The 18,290-nt window shown below is 39.2% G+C and overlaps 1 protein-coding gene across 3 annotated transcripts in view; it reads left to right on the top strand.

Annotated features, from left to right (window-relative positions):
• Window positions 1-15,738, top strand: part of LOC135216130 (protein-L-isoaspartate(D-aspartate) O-methyltransferase-like) — a gene marked incomplete at its 5' end in the record, with an annotated part of 50,288 nt that extends 34,550 nt beyond the window's left edge. Inside the window, 1 exon segment of one of the 3 annotated variants that reach the window (XM_064251204.1) lies at window positions 12,575-15,738. In XM_064251204.1, the coding sequence (XP_064107274.1) occupies window positions 12,575-12,593 (19 nt within the window). 3 annotated transcript variants of the gene reach the window in all.
• Between the last annotated feature and the right edge of the window lie 2,552 nt (window positions 15,739-18,290).

The raw sequence follows: 18,290 nt of genomic DNA, 5'->3' as shown, positions 1-18,290 counted from the left end.
CACGGCCGGAGTCGATTCTTTAGAATCAGAGGGACTGAGGATAATTTGTCCCTGGACCTGACATTTGCTCGTGAGCGCCAGATTCTGGTTAGGTCTTTCAGTTTGGCTTTCATTAAGATGTTTGTCACTGATGCAAACTGGAGAGAACCCAAGATCCTTTCCTGGGATCTTCTTGATGCCAGTTTGTGACTCAGAAATTGCTTGACTGACTTCGCTATTTCTTTTCTTTTGGATGATGGAATCGACAGAGTATGGGAGGATAGATTCCATTGAATGCCTAGCCACTGAAAGTTTGACTCTGGGGTGAGTCTTGACTTGGTCCTGTTTATCTTGAAGCCTAGATATTCCAGGAACTGAATTACTTTCAGTGTTGCTCTGTTGCATTCCTCGACTGTTGAAGCCCAGATCAACCAATCGTCGAGATACGCTACTACCATAATCCCTTGCGATCTGAGTTGTGAACTAACTACTTCCGCCAGCTTCGTAAACACCCTGGGTGCTACGTTGAGCCCGAAAGGAACTACCTTGAAGGAGAATGTCTGGTCTCCTATCTTGAAGCCCAGATACGGACGGAAGTGTCTTGCAATAGGGATATGATAGTAAGCGTCTGTAAGATCGATAGAGGTGGTGACGGCCCCACGGGGAAGTAATGGTCCGCACCTGCGAGATCGTGAGCATCTTGAACTTGTCGCAGCGAATGGCTAAGTTTAAGCGGGACAAGTCTAAGATTACCCTTCTTTTTTGTGAGCCTTTCTTTGGCACGCTGAACAAGCGTCCTTGAAATTTTAACCTTTTGACTCTCGCTATAGCTCCTTTCTGAAGGAGATCCTCCGCATACTCCGACAATTCCTTGGAAGGAAGTTGGCGGAAAGGTCTGGATGGGGGTGGGTTCGTTAACCAGCTCCAACCCAGGCCTTTTGACACAATGCTCTGAGCCCACTTGCTGAAGTTCCACCGGTGGCGAAAGTGAAACAGCCTCCCTCCTACCTGAAATTCCTCATTGGTTCTGGTAGCCTCCTCGGCCTCCCTGAAATGTTTTCCCCTATTAAAGGGACCTCCCGATCCTCTCCCACGAAAGGATCGCTTACCTCTGCCTCCCTTACCCGAGCGGTCATAATTCTGTGAAGCTTGACTCTCGAAGGCTTGGTTGTAAGCTGGAGAGAGGGCGTAAGAGGTGGAGGGCTGAGGCTGAGGGGAGATAACGTAAATCGGCTGTGATTGAGCCTTTGAGGTGGAAGGTTGGGCTGTTTGCACCAAGGGAACAGCCGGAACTTGCTGAGAAAAGCGTGGCTGCTTTTTCTGGTAGGGCTGGAAACGTCTAGGTTTCCTTTGACCCTTACCCCTAGCTGCTAGATCTTGTCGTCTCTTGGCCGTAAGACAACGGTCCTTAAGGCTCTGGTTCAATCTCGTAGCCTCTGACTGAACTTCCTTCACCATCGCTTCTGGGAAGAGGTCTGCTCCCCAGATGCTTGACGCAAGTAACCTATTCGGCTCGTGCCGAATAGTTGCTTCTTGTAGGACATGTTTCCTACAATTCGTCCTAGCAGTGGCAAACTCAAACATATCTGACTGTACCGTTTGAGTCAAGGATTTAGTAAGAAGCTTGAAGAGCGGTTCTGACCCATAGGCTATGCTAGCCACCTCGGTCATAGCCATGGAATTAATAGACCTGGCTAACCGCGATTTGGCGTCAAATTCTGCCTGAATAAGGCTATCTGGAAGCCTAGGTAGCTTCTCACCAAACTGCTCCATAGCACAGTCCGGTTTGAGTTTGCCAGCTGAGAAGGTGTTAGGTAAGTCTTCCCACAATTCTCCGGCTGAAGGAAGTAACGGAGATGTAGGATCTGCTTCCTTCAGTTGCGGCATGGGGTCCCCCTTCTGGGCCGCTGGAATGGTAGATGTCGCGATCTTTGTCAGGAAAGGGAGCGGGGTACTCTCATCCATCGTAAAGATCGTGAACGGACTCTTGAAAGGTTGGATTTTCGTATTGGAACAATCCATGTCCTCTAGACACCTGAGCCATTCTCTCTGAGCCTGGTCACGCGAATAGAGGACTGTCTCCTTTGGTACTTTATCATCCCGAGTCATGGCTGAGGCGGTGAGCCTGGCGTAGCCGATGAACGGAGGCTGAAGGTCTTCCGGGTAGAACTCGAAGTCCTCGATCCTCCGAGTTCCACATTCCGGGATAGAAATGAGTCCGTCTTGGAAGGGGGCGTATGACGCTACTCTCCAAGGGTTGTTCATTGAGAACGGAGGTAGAGAGTCATACGGGGGAAGCTGGGCTCCACCTGTGTTGAAAGGTGGAGGAGAGGCTAGAGGAGCTTGGCTCAGTCCGGCTATAATGTTGTCTTGAGAGGTAATCCTATCCGACAACCGAGAGATCATTTGTTCCATGCTACTTTTCAGAGACCCAACCAGGTCGCCCACCTGTTGTAACAGACCAGCATTGGAGTCCAAAGCCGGAGCTGCTGCGGAGGTGGAGGGGTGGCTCTGAACTGGAACCAAGGGTAGCGGAACTGACGACTCCGCTGGAGTGTGAGATCTCTCTCTGGAGGATTTACTCCTCGAGGACTTAGAGCCGGACCCAGAAGCTTTGGATCTCTCTGCTCCGGGATTCCTAGCCGGAGACTTATGAGAAGAGGATGACGCCGAAGCCGTCTTCTTAGATGACGACGACGTCTTCGTCAAGGATTTCACTGTTTGACCCTTGACCTTGGGTCTAACTGAAGCGTCAGGAGAAGTAAGAAAATGGCACGTGTGTATCGTGTGCGCTAACTGAAAAGGATGGCCACCAGAGGCGCAGCAGTCGGCAGCATGGGATGGAGTAGTAGTAGTAGGTGCTGCCCACTCTGTGGGTCGGCTCTCCTCTTGGGGGATTTTGTAGTGGGAGAATTCTATTGGTTTTTGGCTCGTGGTAGTGGTCTCACTCGCCATAGTGTTCATACCGACACCCTCTGGGAGGGTGAGCGAGTCAGTTATACTGACCTTTTTCTTTATTTATTTATTCTCTGGTATGTGTTAGTACATTTACCCTAGAAATAATAGATTAAAGGATATTTCGCGCAGCGACACGAGCTGAGCCCAGAAATGTATGTTAGTGATACTCAACATTCTGTACATAAAAGTATTGGATTGTGTGGGCAATTCATCAAATATCCAAGTCAAATGAGAGTGACCAATTCTAAGATGAGTCAGAATTATTTGGTTCATTCTTTTACATGGGAAGGAATAATTAATATAACAACATATTAAAACTTAACTAACTTGTGTTGGATTGTGGCTTTTCATACTAAATACTAGAGCAACACAATGTAGTAGTAATTTGATCTCATCTTTTTTTTCTCAGTCCTTTAAGCAGAAAATGCATGTTATCACTAACCATTAAAATTTTTATATGAATAGTATGACTTCAACTAACTAAATGCATGTCATTACATACCCTTAAATTTTTCATATTAATACATTTTATGACTTGTCAGGTAATGAAAACAAATAACTTCAAGAAATTTTGTCAGAATAATCAAGCTAAGTGCAAGAATATTTAGAATTTTAACTCAGTTGTTCTTAACAGTTGTTTTGTTAAGAAAATAAATAAATATTGGGACTGGTATCAGAACAGATAGGGTAATATGTGCCAATAGATCAGGCTAGATGCTGTTTGACAAAATCAAGAAGAAAGTATCACTCATTGATGTTGCAGTACCAAGGGACACCAGAGTAGATGAGAAAGAAAAAGAAAAATTGATGAGTATCAAGACCTTCAAATAGAAATAAGAAGAATATGAGATACGCCAGTGGAAATTGTACCCATAATTATAGGAACATATGGACGTTTTTCTCAACCATATTGGCTATGCAAGTATATCATCATTATCATCATCTTAATAGCCACTGATATCTTGTGTTCCATCAGGGAAAGTGATACTATACGTAGTAGTGGTTATATTTATGTTTATCGTACAGTGCGTACTACCTTTTTATTTGTTCCAGTGCCAAATCTGGAAACAAAAAATTTGAAGTGAGAAAATAGAATACATATATCCTTGCTTTCATCTGCAATTTAATCAGATCCAGCTAGGCGCTAGAAATTATCTTATTGTTAAGACCTCAGGTTTGTAGCTATGAAAAATACAAATTGTCTTAGAAAATTTGTCATTTTTTGTTACTCAGTATTGTCAGCTAAACAAAAATATGACATTTTTATAATAAAATTAATTTTATATTTACTTACCAAATAATTATATAGTTTCTACTTTACGCGGCAGCTCAAAATTTGAAAGTCATGGTAGTGCTCTTTTGTTTTGGGTGTGGACAGTTTGCCCTGCCCACTACCGGGGAAGAATAGGTACAATATAGCTAGAACCAACAATTTGTTTATGCCTTATGTTCATGTGCAGGGAGGAGGGATGGCTCTGATCATGTAATTATTTGGGAAGTATGTATAAAATCTAATTTTATTATAAAAATAGTAATTTTTATACAGTCAAACCTTGGTTGTCGTATGCCTCTCTTTTCGTACATTTTGGTTTTCGTAGACTTTTTTTTCTATGAAATTTTGTCTTGGTTATTGTACGTTTCCTCGGTTTTCATACACTTGGGAATGCTACATATAGGGCCCAGTGCGTGACCGGGCCCCATATTCAGCGCCCAAACAAAGAATCCCATTTTCTTTTGTGACCCATTCTGATTTTATTTTCATTGTTTTTGTGCTTTTTATGTTTTTTTATTCAAGTGCAATTGCTAAATAAGCCATCATGGGGCTAAAGACTCTAAAGGTTCAAAAGGAGGGCCCGAAAGCCATCTTAGGACCACATCCAAATTCAGGCAATTGACTTAATGAAGTCTGCAGTATCTTTGATTTGCCAACAAGTCCAGTCCTCTATGTTTAAATACAGAACCTAACATAGTTCTGTACCCTTTTATAGTAGATGTAGTCAGTCCTTAGATGATCTGAGAAATAGTAAAAAATCTGCAATTTGTGTTATAGTGTGGTCTAAATACTGACCACTTTGCTTGGTAGACTGCAGCAGAAGATCATCTCCTACAATTTGCAATTGTCTCCGCAGCTTTTCTTGAAAATCATTTCGTTCTGACAAGCTCCCTGACAGTCTGAAGTCTGTCAGAGCGAGAGTGGATAAGCCTTGGTGCAACCTGTGAAAATTGGGTTGTCTGAAAAGACTTTTCTTCTGAAGCAGAAGTCTTGGAATGTCTACCAAGAGGCCGAGAAGATCAGGGAACCACTCCTGTGGCCAAAAGGGAACCACTACCATCATCGTCACGTTGCTGTGGGACGTTAATTTCTTGATGCGTATTTCCCTCACCATACTGAATGGAGGGAAGGTGTAAAAATCTAGACCGGACCAATCGTGCAGCATTGCATCCGTCACCCATGCTCGTGGATCTGGGGCTGGGGAGCAGAACAGAGGAAGACGCTGGTTCCTTGACGTTACAAACAGGTCTATTGGTAGCTTCCCCCACCGTTTCCACAGGTCGGGGCACTCCTGTGGATTCAGTGTCCACTGCGTAATTCCGAAGGGCCAGATGTATCACCTTTAGTTCTTTGACATTTATGTGTAATATTCTTTCAGCTGGAGACCACTTCCCTGACACTTCCAAGTCATTGAGGAGAGCTCCCCAACCCAGATCTGACACCTCTGAATACTAGGACCACAACAGTAGGGTTCAGAGGGTGTAGCAATCTTCCTATTAAAAGCTGTCTTCTACCGACCGCCACTGAAGGTCCTCCTTTATTTTGGGAGTGATGGGGAAGACAAAGGAATCCGAGAGATTGTTCCTGCGCCAATTGGCCCTCAGGAAGAACTGCAGTATAATGGTCCCCCTGTATTCGCAAGGGATGAGTATCAGACACCCTCGCAAATATTTAGAACCCACGAGTAGTTGGAACCCCTATAAAAACATTTAAAACGGCCTGTTTTGTTAGTTAAAGCTCAAGAAAAATATACTAAAAATTTTTATACCTGACTTTTTTAAGTGTATCGGCAGGGTCAGGGGTTAATTTTGACTAACGGTGTTCAAACTTTCACAGGTGTTACCTCTAGTTTGACTGAAGATGCACACAAAATTTCTGGTGAATTAGAAGAAAACTTTTTTTTTTTTTTTTTTTTTAACAAATATTTTTCTTTTAAAACATAGCATTTTTATTTGTTTTTTAAAGTAAATCTCTTTCCTTATTTATCATTCAATTTAAAGAAAAAAGTAATAGCAGAAAGTTTAATACCTATCAAATAAAACAGCAAACTCAGAAATCTAATATGTGATGTGTACTATTTAAAAAAAAAAAAAATTTTTAATTCAATAAAAAATACCATAAAATTATGTATTAGATATTGGTAAAAACATTTTTTTTGCGAGAGAAAAAAGAAAAATAAATTTGCCGATGTGTTCTCTCACTATCTTTATTTGAATTGCTTTTTAGATTATTAAAATCCATTTATAAATATGGGAGTTTTTAGAATTTGAATGTAGAAAATAAATTTATGTTTTGAGAAAAACGCAGTTAAAGTTTACTAACCATTTATTTTGCTTTTAGAAACATATAAAGTTTCTTGGAAAAGCCTACATGGCGCCTGTTTTCTTCTCGTTTATAGGAGATATTTTCCCTCTAAAAAAAAAAAAACTTATCACTTAAAGAAAATAGTTTATATTATTTTTGTGGGGTTATCGTATAACGCCACTCTACTCTTATGCTGCCAAGTTTTTAGAAGGCTGATGAGCCCCCTCCTTCATATCCTCCTGTTGATGTTCTTTGCTTCTTTTGCTTTCTTGAATGCATAGCAGACATTCGTTTCCTGGTCTTCTCTTTCATCTGAAGGCCTTTCAGGCTTTCTCCTGTCATTTTTCTCATAATAGGCAGCAATGAACTTGCTGCATGGCCGATATTATGTTCCGTTGCAGCAACATGAAGAGCAAAGGTCGCAGTATCCTTCTCATGAAGTCTCACCTTTGGACACTGCCCATATTTTACTGTTGAATGATTCATTTAGGTTTTGAGTACGACCTTTTGCACATCTTTGTGCAAGGGAATAATAGATTTCCCTCAGAGCTTCGTAATAGGAAGTATTTGGCATCTCTTCAGCACATGTGGTTGGTGGCGACATGTGAGAAGCTACATTAGCTCTGTCTATACTTTTAGTTTCAAGATAGTTTTGATATTGCGAGAGCTTGCTTCCCTACGTTTACTAAACTTCTTTTTTGGCATGTTAGTAATATATATAACACACAATTGATGTCCAAAAGTCTGAGGAAGTGTTGCAATTGATTGAAAATAACAAATACACGATTGCATAAAACAAATACAAGAATTCTCTCTCGAGACAAGTGGCTCGCGTTATTCAGTAATGGGAAGAGTTGCCATCTCTATCAGGAAAACAAATTGTACAGCATACGAAACAAAATGCAATGAAAAGAAGCTCAAATACTTGAAGAATGAATGCAAAATGAAATAGTAAAACCACCCCTAAGCAGACCTTTAATTCTCTACTTGGATGTGGCCTTTAAATTGGCCTTTAAACCATTTAAAAAGCTTCGTATCGATATTATCTTACGTGTGGCAACAGCCGGGACCCAGATGTATGGAAATATGACGATAACTCATTTTCACGAACTTGAGCCAGCATCGCCAAAATTACAGGCTGCCGATACCCTAAATGGTTTTATCACCAAAATTGCATTTTATGATGAAATTGATAAAAAAAAACCCAGGAATTTGTGGATATTTCTCCGAAAAATACCATGAAGAGGCGAATTTCCCATGCATAATGGGGGATATGTTCCAGAGAGAAATCTGCAAATGCATGAGTCCGCGAATCTGGAGAACACAAATATGGGGATCCACTGTACTCTGGTATGCAACCTTCCCTGTGGCACCAATCTCTCCATAGAAGACAGTGTTCCCAGTAGGCTCATCCATTCTTTGGCTAAGCTAGATGGGCGAGATAGCATGAATTTTCAGATTTTCTGGAGCCATTTCTGTATTCTTTGAAGTGACAGAAAAAATAAGAAATTAAGAGAATCGATCCTCATCCCCAAATGGAGGATCGATCGAGAACTAGCTGAGACTTCTCGAAATTAATCAGAAGCCCTAACTCCTGGGAGAGATGAATTGGCTTGTGGAAGTCCTCTGTGCATTGTAAGTTTGGTGGGGAGCATAGGAGCCAGTCATCTAAATAAAGGCTTATATTGATTCCCATCAAGTGAAGTCATTTTGCCAATGGGGTGAGAACTCTGGTAAATACTTGAGGGACTGTGGAGTGGTCGAAGCACTGTGCCCAAAACTGGAAGACCCTGTCCTAGAAAACGAACCTTTGATACTTTCTCGATTCCGGGTGTACTGGAACGTGGAAATACGTATCCCACATATCTTATCGTCACCATCCAGTCCCCCTGATGGATGGCTGACAGGACTGACTGGTTTGTCTCCATCCTGAACTTCATTGTTTGGATGAAGAAGTTCAGGGCACTGACATTCAGGACGGGTCTCCATCCCCCTGATGACTTGGATACGATGAAAAGGCAGTTGTAGGACCCCTCCGTGTTGGGATCTTCGTCCACTTCCACAGCTTGTTTTTCAATTAAGGCTGACACTTCTCGAGACAGGACAGAAAACCTCTTTGAGCAGACCAAGTAGGATTTTAAGTTGATGGGTGACTTTGTTAATGGAGGTTTCTCCTTGAAAGGAATCACATAGCCTTCTTTAAATACCACCAGAACCCAAGGTTCTGCATTCTTGATTTCCCACTGTTTCCAAAACCAAAACAGTCTTGCTCCCACCAAGGAGGATAGGATCTTCATTTACTAGTGGCCAGTATGGTGTTTTGTCTTCTTACTGGGTCATGTTGTTCTGAGGTTAGATCATGGTCAAGGTTGAAAACAGCCTCTGCCTCCTTGAAAGGCATATTGAAACATAGGTGGTGATGTCCTAGCAGATATTGAAGCTGAAGCAGTCCTTGCTGGCACTCTATTCCTTTTGGCTGACTGAGACAGTAAATCCTGAGTCGATTTCTTCTGAAGTTCTGCAGTTACTTTCTCCAGAAAAGACTAATCCTTTTTAAAGAAGCAAATAAAAGTGATGACCTCTGCAAGGGAGTTACTCCTTTAGAAGTGAACGAACACCATAACTCCCTTTTCTTAAGGATTCCCATTGTAAATATAGTCGGAAGCTCCTGTGCATCATCCCTAATAGCCTTAGTGCATGCCAGCACTCCCAGTTAGTTTGATGTGAAATGCGGTTGTAGAAAAGTAGTCTTCAATCTTTTTTGCCAATGCTCCTACTGTCCAATTGAGGAAACTTGTAACCTCGAAAACCTTGAATACGTCTTTAACTAAATGGTCTAATTCCAAAGCCATAAATAAAATCCTAGCTGAGGAAAATGCTGATCGACATGTTGCCTAAATCAGATTGGAGAAGTCCCTTTTGGAGGAGGCAGAAACTCCCAAGGATGGGATTTCTCTAGTGACATAAGATAAGTATGTTTGACATATCAAACGAGAGGGAGGCATACAAAACACAACGTTGCCTATGTCTGTCTTCTCTGTCAATCGTGCACCTATGCAAGTCAATGCTTTCCTGGATGAGGAAGAATCCAAGGGAGTTTGTATGCTCATGCAGGCTGGCGCATCAAGAAAGAGGAGCATGGTGAAGACGTTGTTGCTGGGGGAGAAGAAAGATGGAAAAGAGAACAAGAAGTAATTTAATAGCATTGAAAAACTCATGGTCGGCTGCTCCTCGTCAACAGGTTCTTCCTCAGAAGGAAATGGTGACTCCTGAAAGTCCACATGACCTTGTGATACTGAAGAAGGTTTCTGCAGAAGGGTAAGGATATTATCCAACCGTTGCTTAATCAGTTCCAAAGACAGATCATGGGCGATAGGCGCAATATCTTTTATGCCAGTCACCTGTGGTGCCAACCTCTTGATGGTTGGTGGGAGCTCATATACCAAATGATCAGTCACTACCTTCTTCTAAGGTATAGCTTGCTTCGTAGACACTGGATCATCATACCTTGGGCATTCATAATTCTGTTGCCCCGACACTGGGCATTCATACACTACACTTTCACACACTTGGCACCTTTCAAACTTTGAGCGTTTGGCCACTTCACTAATTGGAACGCTCAAATTCTGGATGTTCATACACGGGGTGCTCATACATCGAGTACTTGAGCTCTGGGCATTTTGACACTAGAAGCTTATGCAATGGGTGATCGGAGACTGAATGCACATGTTCTGGGAGCTCGAACACTGGGTGTCCATACACTCACTCACAGTCTGGGTGTTTCATTGTTAGGTACTTGGGATGCTCCCAAAGCATACAAGAAGGGAGTGGACTATGATCTGGCTCCATCGCTTGCTTACAAACAGGAGGCGAACCGTCTTCCAAAGAAGAACCGTGCCATTTCAATGGCCTTGGTATGTTAGAAATGCGCCCACTTTATATCTTAGTTCCTCGCAAATCCTAATCACTAGACGACAAATTATGTACTTTTACCTGGACGCCTTTCCAATGGCAATCCACAGAGTCCTGGGGTCTCCAGACAGCAAGATTGGATGAGGAAGCAACTACTCATGGGCAAACCCCACCGACCTCCCTTGGACTGCCAGTTTGCTTCCTTCCAGGTGAGCAAGGTGAGTTTAGCAGGGACCTTGGTGTAGGTGCGTTGGTGGGATCGAAGTAACTGGACAAGTAGGATTGGAGATAGGGGAAAAAGCAGTCACAGACATTGAAGAAATTGGTACATCAACTACTTCTTTAGGAGATTCACCCTGACTAATTGAAGCTTTAGCCGTAACAGCTGCCTTTCTCAATTTGTCTTGAAGCTTGTCCAAATGAGCATTTAATGTCTTCCAAGTTCCTTTATCCCAGTCTTTACATTCTTCACAATTAACTTCCTCTGAACAAATTTGTCCTGTACATGAAGCACGAATGGAATGTCTGTTGTACTTTGCCAATGTGAGTCTTGTCTTGTAGCCTTTACTGCAATATCTAATACTAGACATATTAGTGTCAGACATAATGAGGCAAATTCAAAACTCAAAAAGTCCTGAATATTAGCTAAGCTAAATATTATTAGTGTGCTACCAAAAAACATAGAGAGTATATATCACCAAATGTAGAGAAAACCAAAACCATCTAGTGACAAAACAAATCCAACGAGCTGTTGACTAGCAGTGTTGTACTTATTCTTCCCTGGTGGTGGGCGGGGAAAACTGTCTATGTACACCCAAAACAAAAGAGCACTACCATGATTTTTTAATTTTTAGCTGCTGCACAAAGTAGAAACTATAGCTATGTAATTATCTGGTAAGTTACTTATATAAAATACTTTGATACAGTAGTGAAAAATTAAGGCAAATTAAAGAAACACTACAAATCTGTTATGCTTAAGAACATTATCTGTATATATTCACTGTTGTAAACTGATAGTTTTAGTGTAAAGATATTATCAGATCTAAAAAATTAACAATTGAAATCCATCGTGTTGTGTGGATTTCCAGCATGCCAGTTACAGTTCCATCTTACTATATGATGTCATCTCAGTCAGTGCTGATATCTGTTTCAGTTGCCTTCCTACTTATGTAGATGTTCAGGCAGTGGTTTGTGTATATTACAATCACAATTTTTTAAGGCAGATTTTATGCTTTGCACAGACAAACCTTTAACTTAGCTGAGCTCCCCGGCCCCTTCCCTTCTGTTGGGTACAGATACATCTATTTGTTAGCATAGCTACGTTCTGAATAGTATACGTAGGTGGAATTGTAGGACCTCGCCTCAGAGGGATTTCTCTCTACCCACAGTAGCAGTATCATAATTTTTTTTGTTTTTGCTAATATTGCATATAGCTGCTCCATTTGAACTAAAGTATAAATGCTATTGTGCAGAACATAAATTTGCTTTAAAAAATTAAATTTTAGAATAGGCAGAGAGAACTTCAATGGACCCAAGCAACAGTTATTAATGAATTTGCATGGATTGAAGAACTACTCCACTTAACTTGCATTGATTACATACTTGTTTTTGAAAGATTAAAATATTAATTAGTAGCTGTATCAGTATTTTCCAAACTAATTAGGCACTTGTAGTAAAGTTATTTTATTATAAAAAAAAAGCTGAAGAAATATACTGTATAAAATGCTGGAGCAAATTTAGTAAAACTGCTTCAATAAAAATGCCATCTAAAAACAGGAAATCATGAAATTGGAACAAGGAATGTATAATAATTAGTTAAAGTTATAGTTTGGAAAATACTGAGTCTTGTTTAGATACAGTTGCAGACCTGGCTCTGTACATGCATGTACTAGTAAGGTTTTGTAAACAACAGATATTAACATCCTGCAGCAAAACACACTTTAATCCCCTCACTTGTATAAGGGGTAAGTATGAGACTTCCTTGTCCTTTCTCGTTGTATATTTCCATACTTTCCCTATAATTACTGTTGTAGGTGGAGAAACTAACCCTCGAGGACCATAGGTGTGGCAGCAGTGTACACCACACACATTTCTTCCCCTACAGACGTGAGCTGTGAGTCACGTCAGCTGAATCATAATTCCTCGCAGGTGCTGCTCCCTCCTTTAGTTTCACCATCTTTGCCTGCACCTCCACCCATCACCACCAAGTCTCCGCCCGCTTCCCAGACCTTAAATGCTGCTGCTCCCAAGCGTTACCTGGTGGTCGTCAATTTGTGGTTAATATTCAGAATCAAGAGCAACCAGTTTTGTGGAAGATGAATAACACTGCTTTAATTTCAAAGAAGGAAATAACAGTTTAAAATGCCATAGCCAAATCTTATGCAAATTACTGAAATGTAGAACTTCGTGTTGAATTAGATGAGCTACAGCTTTGAACTTCATAAGCAGTTGAAAGGTAGTGCAGCAAAAATACAGTACATATTAGAATGTTGATATTTACAAATGATTCCTTAGGCTTCTCTCTTTTGGTTGTTTTTCCATTGGATATCTCTCATTTTCAGATATACTCCATCATTATCCTTCTTTAGTAGGTCATAGCACACCTGCTTTTAAATAAATTGAAAAATGCAGATTAATTGGAATTGTTTACTAGCTTTCATTGAATTGCCCACTAACACACCTGCTTGGACAAAATAGTTTCAGATGGTTCAGAAGACTTGGAGGAAAGGTCATATATGAGAGAGATTTGAATCTGTGTTTGGGTTATACCAAATAGACAGGAAACATTTGATTAATGGCCATATTTTTGTATTTTTATTAATTCATTAATTAGGGGTGCCAGTATAAGATTATTTTATTACCTGAAGGATGTTTGTATAGGAAGCTTAGCATAACTTTTTCAAAGTGTTGTAATTTTTGGGATAGTTAATAATGGGATAGCCCTTATGATGTACTTCATTATTGATTTTTGATAGCATTATTTCCATTGAAACTGTTAGTTTCCTTTGTCTACCTTACAACCTTAATTATATGAGAGTAGCCATTACTTTCAAGAATTAGAGAAAGTTTATATTTATATGCTGTCATTCAAATGAAAATTTCAGTGATATATGACAAAAATATAGATAATGAAGTGCAGTGTTGTTGATACTGTATGTTCTTGTACTTTAAGTGAAGATTATCAAGTTACATTTGATAAAAGTTTTTTATCATATATTTTATTATTCTTTAAAATATGAACAGTTTAAATTCCTGAAATATGAGCGTTAATCATGAATTCATTGTGCTGTGAGTTTGTTCTTGTGACATAGGCATTTTATCATGAAGAGAATTAGGCACAAGACTGTGCAGACGTGGAGTTAAAAGTATATTATATAATATTGTACAAATATGTATATGAATTGGTATGGTAAGTACATTTTGTATGGCTTTACTGCCCAGAAAGTAATGGTAAATAGTTGAGTGCTGATTTAAGAGCCCAGCACTCATAAGTGACTAGTATTTTGTGATTGTAGTACTACTGATCTTCAAATTGAAAATGAATTAAAACAGAAATTATTTTGACAATCATAGTAATACTGTATGTGTAATTAGAGTAATAGTATTGGCTAGCATTTGAAAAAACATTCCAAGTCTTTGGGTTTATTCTGCAGTACAGTGTGTTTCATCTCTCATGCTTGAGCAAACTAATATTGTGGAGAAATGAATGAATGTTGTCATATGGGCCATGTGGCCTAGTGCTGGTATCAAGGAGGCCATTCAGTGCTTGTGGGGAATTGTACAAATGACTGCACCCATTAATAGCATATTTAATCCCCAAAGTGACATTTGCTTTTATCACCAGTAGATGTAATATTTGTTGCCACACAATTATATCCTCATCACTCAACATGCTCTCTTACCAAAATCTTTATTGTCTGTGCATTTTTACCTTCAATGTTCAGCTGTTATCTTCAGTCAGTGAGTACATGCCTTATTAAGCCACTTTCAATGTGTAATTTTGGTGGAACCTATTTGACACAAGCATTTGAGCATAAAGTTGAACAGTACTAATGGTAATCTCATATTTCAAAAAAGTTGTTCCAAGTTCTGTAAGATCTTCAGGTGATTTCAGAATACAACTGCAAATGATGTCTAAGGCTACAGTACATATTTCCCTGGTTTCTGAAATTTGAGAAGTTTTACAGTAATTGTAGCAAGTTGATACTGAATGTAATTTTTGAAATGATGAAACAATAGCTCACATTTACTAAATGCTAAAATGTACAGTAAATGGTAAGGGCAGTACATGTCAAATCCTTTACAGTTTTTGTAGAAATTCTTAAAGATTAGACGGAAGATATACTTATTTAAGCTTGCAATTGTTCAGTTAAAAAAAAGAAAGAAAAAGAAATGTTCAGTGTGTATTCCTCAGCATGGGTCTTCTAGAATTACTGCTTCAGTTGGTTTGTAATCCATATGTTATCCATTGCTTAATTTTTAGCCTTGTAATTTCTTGGCATACATCTTGAAAATGATTTAATTTTGATGTTAATGGATCAAGTTTCCCTTGTGATGTTAGTAAACTACAGTGGTTGTATTAGTATTTTTTCTTTTTCTTTTTTGTAAATCATTGCAAGATGTATTTTGTATTTTTATGTATTATTAAAAAAAGTGGAGATATTAATGATTCTCTGGTTTAGGAATGGTATTTAAAACGAATTTTGTTTTAAGTATATATTATCTTATGATAGATTTATACACCTATAGGCTGTTCCTATTAGGGTAAAATGTTAACAGAAATTTGTTGAAACAGTTTATCATTGAAACAATTATGCTTATTGTATAGACAGAACTCAAAACACTACAGAATTTTTTGTTTAAGGAAATTCCCTTTATGCACTTCAATTATACTAGCTATATTTATGTGAGGCTGCAATCATGTTTGCTCAAGCTTGGTGTGTGAACCATGTTACAGTTACTGTTTGTAGAAAGTGTCATTTTCTTTGCTTTTACATTGGATTTACTTTCTGGTTCTTCCAGTTCTCAAAATGTATTAGGATGAATGCATGCTATACTCTTGTACTGTACTTGCACAGCTCTATAGCCTGAGGTAATCTGTATTTTGATACATCTCCAAACTAGTATAATAATGTGTTTCTCTTTAAATTAGGCTTGTTAACTCAATTGTTTTATTGCAGATTCTAAATGCTTATTTATACTACTACAATATCATTTGTACATTTGACAGTTAGGAGTCAGATTTGTTGGATTGTTTAAATGTAATACTTGCTGCAACATGTGATCTTTGGAAAATAAAAATATCACACTTCCCATGAATTTTACTACATTAATTTATGTGCCCTGTAAACTACATAGTAATGTAAATTCTTATAAAGTATATACATGCTGTTCCACTGTTTACATTTTTTGTAGTAGATGACACCAGTCATGGAAATACCAAAAAAATTAGACTATAAAATGTTGATTAGCATATGACTTACTTGTAATTAGTTTCAACTCTCACAGATTGTCATATACATAATTATAAAAAAATGAAGAAGCTTTGTTGTGATTTTAATATGCAACTCAAGAATAGACTGCTGTTTAGTAACCAAGGAAAAGATGCACTTTAAGTAAAACTGTAATTTTCTTGTATTTCTTTTTGAGAAATGTTGCACAGTAACCTCTCCTTATCCAACTGTTCACTGTACATCTCTCTCTGACTGTTCACTGTTAGACAAAGCAAACTTATTGAAGTTGGAAGCATTTCAGTGAGCTGCATCAAACACATTTAACTAGAGCAAGCAGCAAGTAAAGATTCTAAGGCGAGTGCATTACATACATGATAACTGAATGTATGGTCCAACTCACTCAGTGGGTTAAGCCTATATGAAGTAGCAGTACATGCCATCAGACTGAATATTTCCTTTTTATGATGTGGTACAGCAACAAACTAGATGGGGCTTAGTCATGTCTTTTTGGTTCTTGCACATGTTTGGGCAGCCTCTGACCCTAGTTTATTGCTTGTGCAGCTCTCACCTTTCTTTGTGATGAACCTATTGGCAGTAGCTGCAGCTTTTGTGGCTATGTCCTATGCCTTGCAAGGGCTTTTCAATATGCACTGCATTTATACGTAATCTGATATTGCCAGACTTGTGTATGTGATACCATGGCTTACAGGACCCTTTACGAAAGTAACCTCACTCTAGGGATAGGAAGACCAGTTTGGAAGGTAGAATATCTTGAATTACCATATAATAGTGCTCCCGAGCAAATGAGAATAAAAAGACACCAGCATATAAACTTGCATGTACGTATATTGTAACTGAACCAAATCACAGATTTAGCTAAATATAAGACTGCCCCCACTGCAGGCGAAGTGGTGTTATTTCTGTAAATCATGGGTATCTGGCAATTTGTATTGTAAAGATTTATGGAAAGCATTAATCACCTCTCTGATAGTACGCTACACAAAAGTGAGAGGTCGATGACCAGTCTCCAGCACCATATTGCCTTTTCCACCAGGAAGAGACGCCTGTAGAAGCACGAAGAATAATCTATGACTTCCAGCACATCTTTCTCCAACATTTTTACATATCTGCAGTTGTGAGACGCCTGTAGGAGCATGAAGAATAATCTATGACTTCCAGCACATCTTTCTCCAACATTTTTACATCTCTGCAGTTGTAAGATTTGGATGACCTTACCTCGTATATGCATGAGTTGCCAGATGTCACAGATTCCTTGCTTTACAATCTTTGATCACCCTCATTATTGAGGTGGTGAGAGGGCTCTCGAACCTCAGGAATTTCTTCCCAGGTTCGAACCCAAGAGTCCCATATGACTATATATTTTTGGGTTAATATCTGTGGATTTTTCCACTTTTGTTAAAATTTTCAATACTGTCTAATAAATAAGAAGACCTATCATAACTTGGATTGAAGTTAAATCCAAAGCTAAATAGTGGGAAATGTGGTAGATCCATCATCCACCCGACAATGTTCGGAATCTGACCTGGTTTTCCAGGCGGAACTATTCTGTGGAGCTGGACCACGGATTCCAGGGGGGCCTGGTTCTAGGGATAGAACTCTCGGCATTCTGTCCAGTTTGCCCATGACGTGGTTAGGATGGGGATAATTGTATTTTCATAATACTCTTAGTCCTACCAAGCCGGTATTGCTTACACTTGGGCCATACCAATCATTACCCCCTTTTTGGGTAGGGTAGGAATGCGGACATTTGGGAGTTATTTCTCACTTGTGCCATTGGCGGAAGATTTAACTTCACGAAAAGCCAATGATATCTTTTCAAAATGTATTATTTTTTTTTTTTTTTTTTGTCTTAATATTTTACGATAAATACGAATAAAGTTTTTAGTACCCCTGGGCCCCTTGATGGACAAAATTTGGCACAGTTGATGACCACCGGAAATTTATCCCTGAATCTCCCTCAGTCAGTTCCAAATAATAATGCAGCAAAGGAACATCCAGTTCCAAATAAATTATATGATCCTAAACACCCAGCAGGGCCCATAGAAATTATACAAAAAAAGTAAAAATCAATCAGAAGATACAAACATAATAACAATGGCACCATACATAACAGAAAGAAAACAAATCTGATACACAGATAACCCACATAAGGCAAACATCCAAAGAGAAATAGAAATTGTCTTAATCCAACACTGGTGCATTTCGATCATCTTTTTGGACCAGATAACTGGTCGAGATTTCTAGTACTTAAAGCTGCAAGTAAAATATCAACAGCAATACTAGAAAACAAATTATTGAATATATGTCCAACACAAGAAATGGAATGCCGATATATTAAAGAAAATGCATGGTTACTTCAGGTAACCACGAAAAAACAGTCCACCACCTTT

Source organism: Macrobrachium nipponense, chromosome 6, assembly GCF_015104395.2.
Source record: "Macrobrachium nipponense isolate FS-2020 chromosome 6, ASM1510439v2, whole genome shotgun sequence".
NCBI lineage: Eukaryota > Metazoa > Arthropoda > Malacostraca > Decapoda > Palaemonidae > Macrobrachium > Macrobrachium nipponense.
Note: the sequence above shows the minus strand (reverse complement) of the source record. Positions and strands in the feature narration are given on the sequence as shown.